General features: G+C 39.2%; 1 protein-coding gene across 2 annotated transcripts in view; it reads left to right on the forward strand.

Annotated features, from left to right (window-relative positions):
* Positions 1-2,590: 2,590 nt before the first annotated feature.
* The window catches only part of nr3c2 (nuclear receptor subfamily 3, group C, member 2), an 83,007-nt gene continuing 73,426 nt past the window's right edge, over positions 2,591-12,171 (forward strand). Inside the window, exons 1-3 of one of the 2 annotated variants that reach the window (XM_084106872.1) lie at positions 2,627-3,001; positions 4,420-4,553; positions 5,732-7,514. In XM_084106872.1, the coding sequence (XP_083962998.1) occupies positions 5,752-7,514 (1,763 nt within the window). In that variant the 5' untranslated portion in view covers positions 2,627-3,001; positions 4,420-4,553; positions 5,732-5,751. Of the gene's footprint in view, positions 3,002-4,419; positions 4,554-5,731; positions 7,515-12,171 lie in introns of both variants that reach the window. The other variant, XM_084106871.1, reaches the window with a different exon arrangement.

Here is a 12,171-nt window from a genome sequence, read left to right on the forward strand (position 1 = left end):
AACCACTGGAGGAACCGAGGGGCTGAAGGGAGACAGCAGGGACAAGGCCGAGGAACTGTATGGCTTTTCCAGTGGAGGAGGGAGAGGGAGGCTGGGCGGGACTATTCACAACGAAGGAGACTTGGTGCTGGATGATGAAGAAGACTTGGAGCTGTGCTTAACCAGACTTGGAGCTCATCCAGCACATCACATAATACTTCCTCATCCAGTATTAAATCAGTCAAACTCCAGCTTGGTTTACGCACCACGGCTTTTGGGAGTGTAGGCAGGGCTCCAATTCATTACATTGAACTCCACTAAAATGCCATCAACGACGGACGCTGATGCCGGCTCACACCTGGACAGACTCTGCTTTGGGCTAGGGCTCTGGGATGAAATTAGCCTCTGGCGATTGCTCTTGCTAAGTTTTTATGGTGTGCTCTGGCTCTTCCATGGCATGGCTGGGTGGGCTCTGGGTCTGGAGTGGAGTGGCAATGCAGATGGTGAACAGTGAAACGCACTGCACCAGCACCCACTCCACATATTCTGCAAATCTCCTTTGAGGACCATCCACGGGCAGGCGTGCCTTCGAGCACTTGCTAATACGGTGTGATAGAAAACACATAGAGAGTGGTCGGGTTGTGGGTGAGGCACGCCAGGTTGAGAAAATCTCTTGTGTGATCTTCGAGGGAGCGATCCCCCAGTTTCAGCACGAGGAAGCGGACTGCGGGAATATCCATTTTCGCAGTAAAAAGTCTTGTGTTCTGTCAGGGGTTGCGTATGGTTAAATCCAAGTTGAGAGATGCATTACGTAGAATGAACGACAATAACATGAATGACTAGAACTCAGACAAATAGTGACAAAGAAAACTAAAGCCAGACACTGCCCACTGTACGATTTATAATAGTCCTTTACGACTGTTGCTTGTCAGACTGTATGAACAACATGATCCCCGCTGCTGAAGTTGTTGTTGAATTAACAGTATAAAAGGAACATTGTGGCAACCCTATTATTTTGATCATGACTGATTGCTTTCATTATGAGAAAATCTTAGTAATAAGAAATGTATTCAATATAATATTTAGCTGATAATTTACTGCTTTTTTGTTACTCTACAGATCTGTGAATCAAAAAATAAGCAAATACTTACTAGTATTTGCCCTATGATCAAACCAAACAGATCTGACAGTTTGACTTGATAACAGATGGACAATATGAATTACAGGTGACTAATAATCACTCTCCGAAAAAAGCTGCTGGTTCTAGAAAACTCAGCTCAGCTCTCAGCTTTTTAAAACAAGTGCTTGGCCATGTAAGATTACAAGTTAAGCACTGCAGGAGGTTTGGTAACATTATAGCCTCAAAGGTCACAAACCTCTGCTTAAAAGAAATCGTCTCCGCTACTGACTTAGAGGAAATAAGAAGGATGAAGCCAGAGTTACTCAACATAATCAGATAAACACAAGGCCATGCAATTGAGGCTAGTGTGTAATTGTCATATATTGACAGGAATAAGAAGGACTGTAATTATACACATATTTTGCTGTAACTGTATATTACATACTACAGGTATTGAATATAAGTGAAATGATCACCCCTTCATCAGTATTACATAAGCACGGGGTTATTAAAGACCATTTCCATGTCACCAAATTCTAACAAAATCACAAAAACTGCACCACCTTGTGGTAGGTCTTTTTAAAAGGAGCCTTTATATTAAATCAATGCTTGGTAGAAATGAGGACCTATACAAATATTATTTTATATTCATGTACTGCTTAATTAGTACAGACATTCATATTTTGTTCCAGGCCTGTTCAAAAGTTAGTGACTGCACATTAAGCAGATTAGATGGTCATTCCTATGCGATCATCTCAAGCCTGAAATTCACAAACACCACTTCCAAAGGACAGTCTCAAGGACTTTATCCAGTAGTTTTCAAGCGCTTTCAAGATCAGAGGACTTAACCTGCCTAAAAAGAATATGAAATGTACCTATTTTTCTGTGTATTTTTAAATTTTTAAAAAATCTGAAAATTGCATAACTTTAATTGACCACTGGAGGATGACATGAGAGTAGGGGACCAAAACATTATTTCTTGCATATACATCCAACATTGTTATTTCTTGCACACACATCCAACAATTAGTCATTTAATGCTTGATGTCCCAATACTTAGTCAATATCCAATGCTCCATATCTACAGAAGACAACATTTATAATTGCACTTATCTGCTCTTCCCCTCTAAATCTGTACACAAACAGTCCCCCCCCCCCCTTAATTCTAAATATATATATATATATATATATATATATATATATATATATATATATATATATATTTTTTTTTTTAATGCGAAAAAAAATCTATAAATATATATATATATCAATAAGTCTGGGATTGCAGTAGCCTACATGGATTAATTAGATTATAATGATGATTAAATGATAAGCCACTGAATAACATTTAGCAAGTAAGGTCATGCACTTAAATGTTTGCACATCATCCATTTGTCCTAGATGCACAGTTTAGCGCCTGCGCAATCAAACTACCTTGCCCTACTTCTGGACCAAGAGCCGTATATACCTGAGCGCATTCATCGCCCCCTCCTACTCGAGCTCTCATTGCAGTAGGAGGGTCCATGTGCACACAATGACGTCGCTACGCAAGTCTGTCTGAGTCCTCCGCTGTTTGTACTAGTCTTCAGTTGGGCGCCTTCAACAATCTAGCAGCAATGTGCACGTAAACAGAAAACTGTCGACAGGACGTTTCGGTGAAGTCGCTGTCGACCGTTGTACGCGTACAGTGCGCTGTCGTTAAGGAGCTCGCGTCATGCGCGCGGCAGTGTGCGATGCGTTCAGCTGTCACAACTGAAACTAGTATGCAAGCAGTCGCAACACTGGGAATACTTCTAAACACAACTTAACGGCACTGTTTAGTGTCATTTTCTCCGTTTTGTCCATCGGATTACTAGTGGCCAGCAGTAAAGATAACTGTCAAAATTGGATGTCATAACTACGGTAAGATGTCTTAATATTATTATTATCTCAACTGTATGAACTACTGCAAATGCAGACGCGTTCAAAAAACTTGTCTAAAACTTGATGTTTAACTTGACAGGATCCCTGTCCTGTGCATGAAGTGCATTTCCACTTTAAAGCGATGAAAAGAAACATGTCATAAATAAACAAATAGGCCTATAATTACAACTGCATAGTAACAATAATACAGTTATCAATGTATCCTACACAAACATCCTTTGCATCAGATATGTTTGACGTTTTCTCGGCTAAACTAGATAAATCCACAACTGACTGGATTTATGCAAGTGTATACTTTTCATCAGTATCGTTTATGCTAACGCATATCAAATATCAAATCAAGCCAATATAAAATATGGTATAGCTTGTTATATCAAAGCTTAACATGATCTCTTTCGTTCCGTAGACAAGTTCTTAATGGGATATATTAGCGTATATGATTTATTTCGCGTAACGTTAACATCATCTTATTTACTGTACTTGTGCTAAAGTACAGTGCAGAGTTGAGCGAAACTGAAGTCAGACAGATGGGGCACAATAATTACCAGTGATGTTCTGGCTGGTTAGACAGTTAGAACAGCGGCGTAAGATGTATTCTTGTGAAAATGCATGCAAACATTCATACTTATTTAAGCATGCTTGATTCACGTGACGTCATGTGATGAATAAACTGCATCGCAACGATATTTAGTCAGGAGTTATTTTGCAAAAGAATCAACTGCGTCACACGCATCATTCTGGAGGTCGCTAGCTTTGCAATGCAGCATGAATTATCACGCGTCTGAACTAACGCGTAAAGTTTTTATAGGCTAAACATAGAGCAAAGTTATTAATTTAAATTCTACAAAGAATGTCGCAGCAGTTTTGTGGCTACAAAGCTTATAAATAAAATACTGACAGAGCGACGGGACCAATCCGTGAGTGGCGTGATAAACTCTTGGCGACAGTGTGTCTGCTTCTGTCCAATGGTTGCGCGCTTAAGCACGGTATCGTGGGAAGAAAGACGATAGGGGGGGAAAAAACAAAACATAAACAAAGAACTACGTCAAACGTTTAAAGCAACATTGTCGTTGCCATTTGACTTTGCTTGTAAAAGTGCGATGCCTGAACTTACTGCATCTCGCTAGAGAAGAGCTAGGCTACTTATGACTGACTTGGTATGGATGGTGAAATAAGTCTGTAGGCCTACTCTACATGAATGACAGTTTAAACTCACAGCGGTCGGCTTTGCTTTCTCCTCTTGGTGCCTGTTGCAACAGGATGGGAAATTAACTTTTTTTTTTGCTGAAATTTATCAGCCACTCTGTTTTTGTGCTCGCCATTTTTATTTATTTGTGGGGAACATGAATAAATACACAATGCATTGAATCCTGACAGCTGTTGTCGTTTATTTTCAGATTCAAACCAGTTCTTTTTGCATTCACTCCGTCTCTGCATTGCAAGTCTCAGTCCACTATTGCTTTTTTGGAGGCATGTTTAGGATGCCAGCACCAGGACGAATTACTTAAGGGGGCATTTGGAATTGCAGAAGGTGCAAACATTTGTCATTTCACTAACTAAATGTAACACTGCTAAAATGTACTTGTGTTGTATCGTTAACAACTGAAGGACAAAAGGAGTCTCTTTGTTTGTAAAACAGGCTACCAAATGTATAAATATAATGAAGATAAATAATTTTTATACCATTCTACTTTTCTAGACATAAAATACAAAACAATAATAATATAATATTAAAATCCAGAAACAAAGAATTCAAGATTCTACATTAAACTATACATACTGTAGAATACACATGGCTGTGAACACTGTGAATAAGTGGTAGAAGTCTCAGGTTCAAATCCAGAGTAAGCATAAATACAGCAATGTCAGTGGATGTATATGGGGGGTGGAGTAACATTTTTATTAACTTGACCTGATCTGTATGATATTATCATCCCTCCTACATTTTTTGTCTTTTAGCAGGTAAAGTACCTTTTTATGGTGCAGACAAATAGTTGCTGAAGTTAGAGGGGGCGGCAAAGTAAAGCACAGGGAGTTGCTGAGAAAAAGTTACCTGCTAGGTCACAATTCATATTCAATGAGAGGGGTGAGTGGATCCCATGAAACTACCTCGAATGAAGAGCGTTGCATCTGATGTCTGCGGAGGCAGTGTCAGGATCCAGCACCGCTAAAAGAGTTTCATAGTTAATTTACAGATTTACTAATTTAGTGGATACACACAGCGTGGTGGTGAAAACATAGTAAAGGGAAATCTAGTTAAAGGGAAATCTAAAATAAATTTGTCAACTAGAAAACATTTCAGGTTGGGGGTTGTGGTTGTGGTTGACCGTGGATTGACAAGAGACAGCACGGCCCCCGCATTTAGGAAGAAGAGGTCAATTGCACAAAGCAGCAAAAAGCGGCCCATTTAAATCTGAGGATAGAAATTGGTCATGAAAAACATATATAAAAAATAATGAATGTATTAGGTGAAAAAAATAATATGATTAGGAAATGTACCATTTGACATTTTAAAAGCCTACAAATCAATTATACATTTCTTTGTAATCACAAAATGCTAATATTTATTTATTAAAATAGAATGTCTGTAATGCACTTTCCATGTGCTATTTGGTTTGACAGTCTAACTAATGAGATTTCTTTGTACTAATCAAAACAGTGCCATTTTGACTGCAATGTCTAAATGTCTCTAATTTATTGGCCCATTAGGTTTATCAAATGATCCAGGTATGGAGACTAAAAGATACCAAAGTTACTCCGAAGGGGCAACTCCAGAAAACAAATGGGCACAGATGCCAAACACCATGGAGTATTGCTGTTCTACAGAAGAGAGTTTGACAAACAGTGATGTGCTCATGGATATTGTAAACTCGAGCGATGCCCCTAATGTGGCGTCTGTGTGCAAGGACAAAAACTTTAAGACTACCGAGACAACAGTGCTAAGAGTTAACCAGAATCAACCATTACCGTTTCCCTCCTTCAACAACTCCTTTCACAACCGCAAGTCAGAAACAGATTCAAAGGAGCTCTCCAAAACGGTTGCTGAGTCTATGGGCTTGTACATGAATGCTGCCAGGGAGGCAGATTTTGGCTTTTCCCAACATGGTACTGTGGGTGGGCAGGGTAGCCCAGGGAAACTGTATCCTCTTTGTGGGAAAGCAATTGAAGACAGCCAGCCCAGAACAACTGGGAGCCCAAAGATGAAAGCTCCCCCAGCTTCATTTCCACCTGGGTCCCAACAACCCAATGGTGGCCCTCAGGAGTGTACTGTGGTCTCTGCCTCAGTGCCCTCTGGAATGGCCTCCGTTCTTTCTTGCAGCAGTGATGGGTCTGGCCCCATGTCTAGTCCTACAGGACACAACATGGTGTCGTCCACTACCAGCCCGACCTACTTTGATTCTGATTGTCCGTCGCTGGCTTCTGCCAGCACCAACTTGACCCAAGGTCACCACACCAGCCCCAACACCTGTAGCCCTGTAAAATCCAGCATGGTGGGGTCACCTCCACTGGCTAGTCCACTCAGTGTTATGAAGTCTCCGGTTTCCAGCCCTCGTAGTATAGGTAGTGTGAGGTCACCACTTTCCTGTAACCCCAACATGAGATCATCCGTCTCAAGTCCAACAACAAATGGAGGCAATACCTGTAACATTAGACCATCCATCTCCAGTCCGCCCACTGTTGGCAGCATGGCCATGTCCAGTCCCAGGAACTCTTCAAGGGGGTTCTCTGTCTCTAGCCCTCCCAGTGGATTGGGCCTAGTGCAAAATGACGTCAACAGCCCTGAGAGCCGAGAGCATGACTTCAAGGGATTCGAGTTTCCGAAGGTAGAGAACGTGGATGGGGAAATATTTAACATCGGATTGGATGCTATGGGAGTGGCCAAATACATAAAAAACGAACCTGGCACTGATTACAGGAGCATGTGCCTAGGCAGCAGCAAGAGTGCTATGCCACACTCTCCATTCGTGACTCACATTAAGACAGAGCCAAACAGAGAGGTGACTTGTTCGAACCTCCATTTTGTTGAGCCGCAGCACTCTCTGGGCTGCTTTCCTTCTGCAGAGACCACATACTTGTCTTTGAGGGATAATATTGACGAATATAGTCTTTCTGGGATCTTGGGACCTCCTGTTTCTTCTCTGAATGGCAACTATGAACCTGGTGTGTTTCCTAACAATGGCCTGCCCAAGGGGATTAAACAGGAAACCAATGATGGCAGCTATTACCAAGAGAATAATAATGTGCCCACGTCAGCTATTGTTGGCGTTAATTCAGGTGGACATTCATTTCATTACCAGATCGGAGCTCAAGGAACAATGTCGTTTTCACGCCACAATTTGAGAGACCAGACGAACCCCTTGTTGAATCTAATTTCTCCAGTTACTGGATTAATGGAGACGTGGAAAACTCGCCCAGGGTTGTCACAGGGGCCTCTCTCTGCCAGGGGGGATGGCTATCCAGGTCCAGTCTGCCTTACTGAAAACATGGAAAGGTAAGACACCAGCAGGGAGTTTTTATTAGTGTTATGCAACAAGATGTTGAGGCAGTGCTTTAAAAATTTTGTCTTGTATTTTCTTGTTCTCGAAAACATTAGTTTAATCCTATCCCAAAAAAGTACCAAAGTAAAAGAAAAACATGAAACCATTTGAGAATCTAGCAAAAGTTGCAATCTCTTTGAGAAACTTTGCTAAAATTAGGCTAATTCAATGACATTTATCTGGGAGCTAACAATCAATATTAACTGACAGACAAATGGCTTGCATTTGAAACCTCCTCTTTGTTCTAATGGCTTGCCACTTGTGTGATGCACTAAGTCTTCACTTAAAATTGAAGCTGATCTCAACCCAACATTACAAGGCAAGTGTTCTACTAAGATCCACTATAGGAGGGAAGCAAAGTTTCCTTCTTATCAGGCTTTTTTCTGTGATTGTGAACATAAACATAAGTTATTGTGTTGTTATCAGAAAGCCCTTGCAGATATTGTGCAATGAAATATATCTTGTTATTGAGTCCAGTCATTATGCAGCAGCATCATACATAATTAATAGTAGGTCAAGTACCTTTCTCTCAAAAACAATGATAAACAAGCAGTTTTTATGAAAGGCTCTTAAACAAACAATGGGAGATATCGAAGAAGACAGAAAGTTGCTTAATTAATGATTTGAGACAAGGAACTGATTGATTTTAAGCCAGTGCTTAATGCTCAATAAAAAATAAAGCAAATAAAGCTGAACTGGATATGTAGCGTACAATGACTGTTAGGGTGAAACTTTGAAACTGAGATTGTGACTATAGCCACCGCAGTCACTATAGCCATCGCAATATGAACGTTGAATCAACCGCAACAGGCTGTAGGAAATACTCGCCAGTTACTGAAGTCATAAATGTTTGCTTACCAGACTTTATATTATCTGGTTGCATAATTTCTTTAACAAGCTTGCAAAGTGCAGGAAGCCCTAAACAGTTCTAATCTATAAAGCATATCCCATCTGACAGGCAAAACTTTTATAAGAGTCAGATGTTTGCTGAGTTAACTGAGTGATGCATTAAACCCCCTTTTCAGAATGTGTTCATTTGATGCTATTCTGAGACGAGGCAATTACAGCTAGCCGAGCTCTAGCAGTATAGCTAATGATTTTCACCCCATCCCAGATGTCCTCTGAAACAGTCAGCCAAGCACTCATTCAAAATCTTTTTTTCTTTTTTTTTACCACGCTAATGATATCAGGAAATATGTAACGCTAAGTTGGCTAATGAGATACAGTTAATGTCAGTTGTCTATAGGTTTGTAGCTTTCTGTCACGTATCTTTCAGCTAAAGAGCTTTCGTTTTAAGTCTAACTTCCATAATTCATTTAAACAGGTCATTTTTTAAAAGTCTGTTTACTTAAGAGTGCAGATTCAAGCTGAGCTCACCACTGTAGCACCATCTATTATGGAGCAGTCCCTTCTGACTGGCTACTAGGCTGCAGTGAATTATTTAAGTTTATGATTTACATAGCATACTGTCTTAGTGCTATTTAATTGTTAATGTTTGTATGTGTACAGTTCTTTTTTTTAGATAGGAGGTTATGGGAGGTGTGGTCAAGAATTTTTTTTTTTTTTTGGTAACATTAAAATAAAGTTCAGTTAGTACATTAGGTAAGATGAACTAGAAAGAAAAGCGTTTTAAAGCATCTATTAACCTAAGTTAATATGAATTAATAAATGTGTTAATTCATGTTAATTTATGTTACTTTCATAATACATTATTTTAATTTAAAAAAATAATTAATACAACTTTAAATGTAAATATTAACATGAACATAGATTAATAAATGCTGTAAAAGTATTCTCCATTGTTATTTTCCTGCTGTTCAAAAGTTTGGGGTTGGTTATATTTTTAAATCTTTTTGAAAGAAGACTTATGCCCACCAAAGCTGCATTTATTTAATAAAAAAAAAAAAAACTTTAATATTGTGAAATATTTTTACCATTTTAAATAACTTATTCAAATAGTTACAGTTCCAATAACTGTTATTTTCTTGATAGCATAAGTAATGATGAAAAAAGCATCAGCATTAAGTGTAAATGGAACAGGAATTTACATAAAAACAAACAAACAAAAAACAGTGAGGACTTTGCCTCCTCATTTCAGAACACCAGTGCACACCACTGATCAAGAGAAACCCATTTTTATTTTTTACCCAAAACCTTATATTGCCTTTGAGTATAGCAACATTTAGAAATTTTCTCAATTTTTCTGCTGCCTCAATGGTTCCGTGCTGTCACCAAGTTTAAATCTATAACTAACACACCGAACAAACCATGAGTGAGTGACAGAGGTGAGAGGCACTGATCTAAAACCTTATTTTTCCATTTGTAACTGAAAGGTTAATATTCAGGTTCTAGGGGGATGTCAGTCAGGTAAGAGAAAAAAGGACTACACATATAGATAACTAGGTATGAAAGATACAATGATACAGCGGTTTACTTTGAAGGCAACCTATATAGAGGGAGTCACATCACTGCTGACAGGATCAAAGTCACCCTCATCCTAATGAGATCCAGCTTAGCCAGAATGTCAGAGTAGATGACAGTCAGAGGTGGGATGGCTCACTGCCACGCTGGCCCCAGCTGGCCCTCAACATCATGCATTACGCCTGGTCAGTCAATATGTCTGTTTTTTTCTCTCTTTCTCTCTGTTTTACTTTTATATTCTTTTAGTCTTTCTCTAATGTTTCTTTCTGTGCATCTGTTTTTTGTCGCCTCCTTCATAAGCCATTAGGTTCATCATAGGAGCCTTATGGTACTCACACAGATCTTTGATATCCACATTAACTATAATCCATTATTGAATCAATTACACGTTAAAAGATAAAAAAAAATATGTGTATATATATATATATACTGTACATATCAAAATCAACCAGAAGGGCTGAAAGAGAAAAGCAAGTGAGAAAATGACATAGGAAGAAAAGTGGGGGTGGGGAGAGAGAAATTTTTGGTGCCTTCAAGCTGTGCATGGTAGTGTAAGGGAAATCTCTTCATGCCTTTGTTTTTCTTATTCCTACACTGTAAAAAGTGCTGCCAAAACGACAACCTGCAGTGATATGTTCGTTACAACTTTTTGAACCACTCAGAATGTAATTATTGATATTGACAATCTAGCTGAAACTGACATCCCATCAAATAAAGTAGAAATAACAATTATTGATATGTAAAATATTATAATGATGAAAACAACTACAATGTAGCTACAGCTGGTAGTTGGATGCAACCAGTAGAATGCATTTTATTAAATAATGAATGAAAGAATAAGCCGTTTGTTGTTTGAATACAATAAGGAAAATTGACAGTGAGTATTAATAGAGAGGAATGGAAATCCCCTTTAACCAAAATAATGCAATTGAGTGATGCAACATAGCATAGGGCAGCAGGTCACACCACTAGCAATGACATTTTCAGTGAATTTCAAGCTGCACTTACTTGTGTGTGTGTGTGTGTGTGTGTGTGTGTGTGTGTGTGTGTGTGTGTGTGTGTATGTGTGAACACACACACACATGTAAGTCGCTCACACACACACACACACACACACACACACACACACACACACACACACACACACACACACACACACACACACACACACACACACAAGCTGAAATTAGTTTGAAGCACAGAGACTCTATACCATATTGCGTAGTCATTCAAGTAAAATAAACACAATTAAAACTTATCAAATAGTACATTGTCCATACATTGACCAGAAATAGGCTTCTACGTGTTGAAAGAGCATGGTAAAAAAATCCTTTATACAGCAGAATTTCATATGGCCGGACTGAGTATGCCAGATGAGGTATGTTAAGGAAGCAGCAGTACAGGAGGAAGAGAGGTCTTTGCTCTGGAGTTGGGCCAACTCTTAATGTTCCTCCAGCAGATGAAAGGGCATATCCCTGTGAGAGCACTAATGAGCTCTTAATTGTATGTTCTTCTACAAAATTAATGGCCAGCATAGATTTGATAAATTTGGACGTGGCTGGATACTAATAAACCAATTAAATCCCAACCTCACAAAAGCTGCCCCTCTGCACGATGGGCTGCTGACAGGGGCAACACCTCTGTTCATTTGTGACGGTAAGCAGGAATAGAAAGAGGTGGGAAATGGAAGTGGGAAGTTTGGGGAGTATGGACAGTTTCCTCTGAGTCTTGCGCCTGAGAGAACAGTGTTGGAAACTATGTGCTGCTTATTTGGGAGTAACAAATGCCTGTGGAGATGAATACTGCTTTGCAGTTCTACCCGTCGATTCAATCCCAAACCTTAAAAAACGTGTCAAGTCATTACGTGTTTCTCTGACTCCCAAGAATACCACTTCTTTTACCTTTTACCTACAAGAAATACCTGTTTACTTTAATAAAAAGACTTTCAACTTTTAAAAAAGTGTAGTTTACCTTAAAATTTGGGATAGTTCACCCAAAAATGTAAATTCTGTGATCAACATTATGACGTTCCAAAACTGTTTGACTTTCTTTCTTCTGAGGAACAGGAAGAGAAATGTCCATACAACATAAGTCTGTTTGGTTACCAACATTCTTCAAAATATATTTTTGTGTTAGGCTGAAGAAAGAAATGTAATCAGGTTTGGATTGACCTGGGTGAACTATCCCTTT

Source organism: Abramis brama (genome assembly GCF_963993115.1).
Source record: "Abramis brama genome assembly, chromosome: 2".
Classification (NCBI taxonomy): Eukaryota; Metazoa; Chordata; class Actinopteri; order Cypriniformes; family Leuciscidae; genus Abramis; species Abramis brama.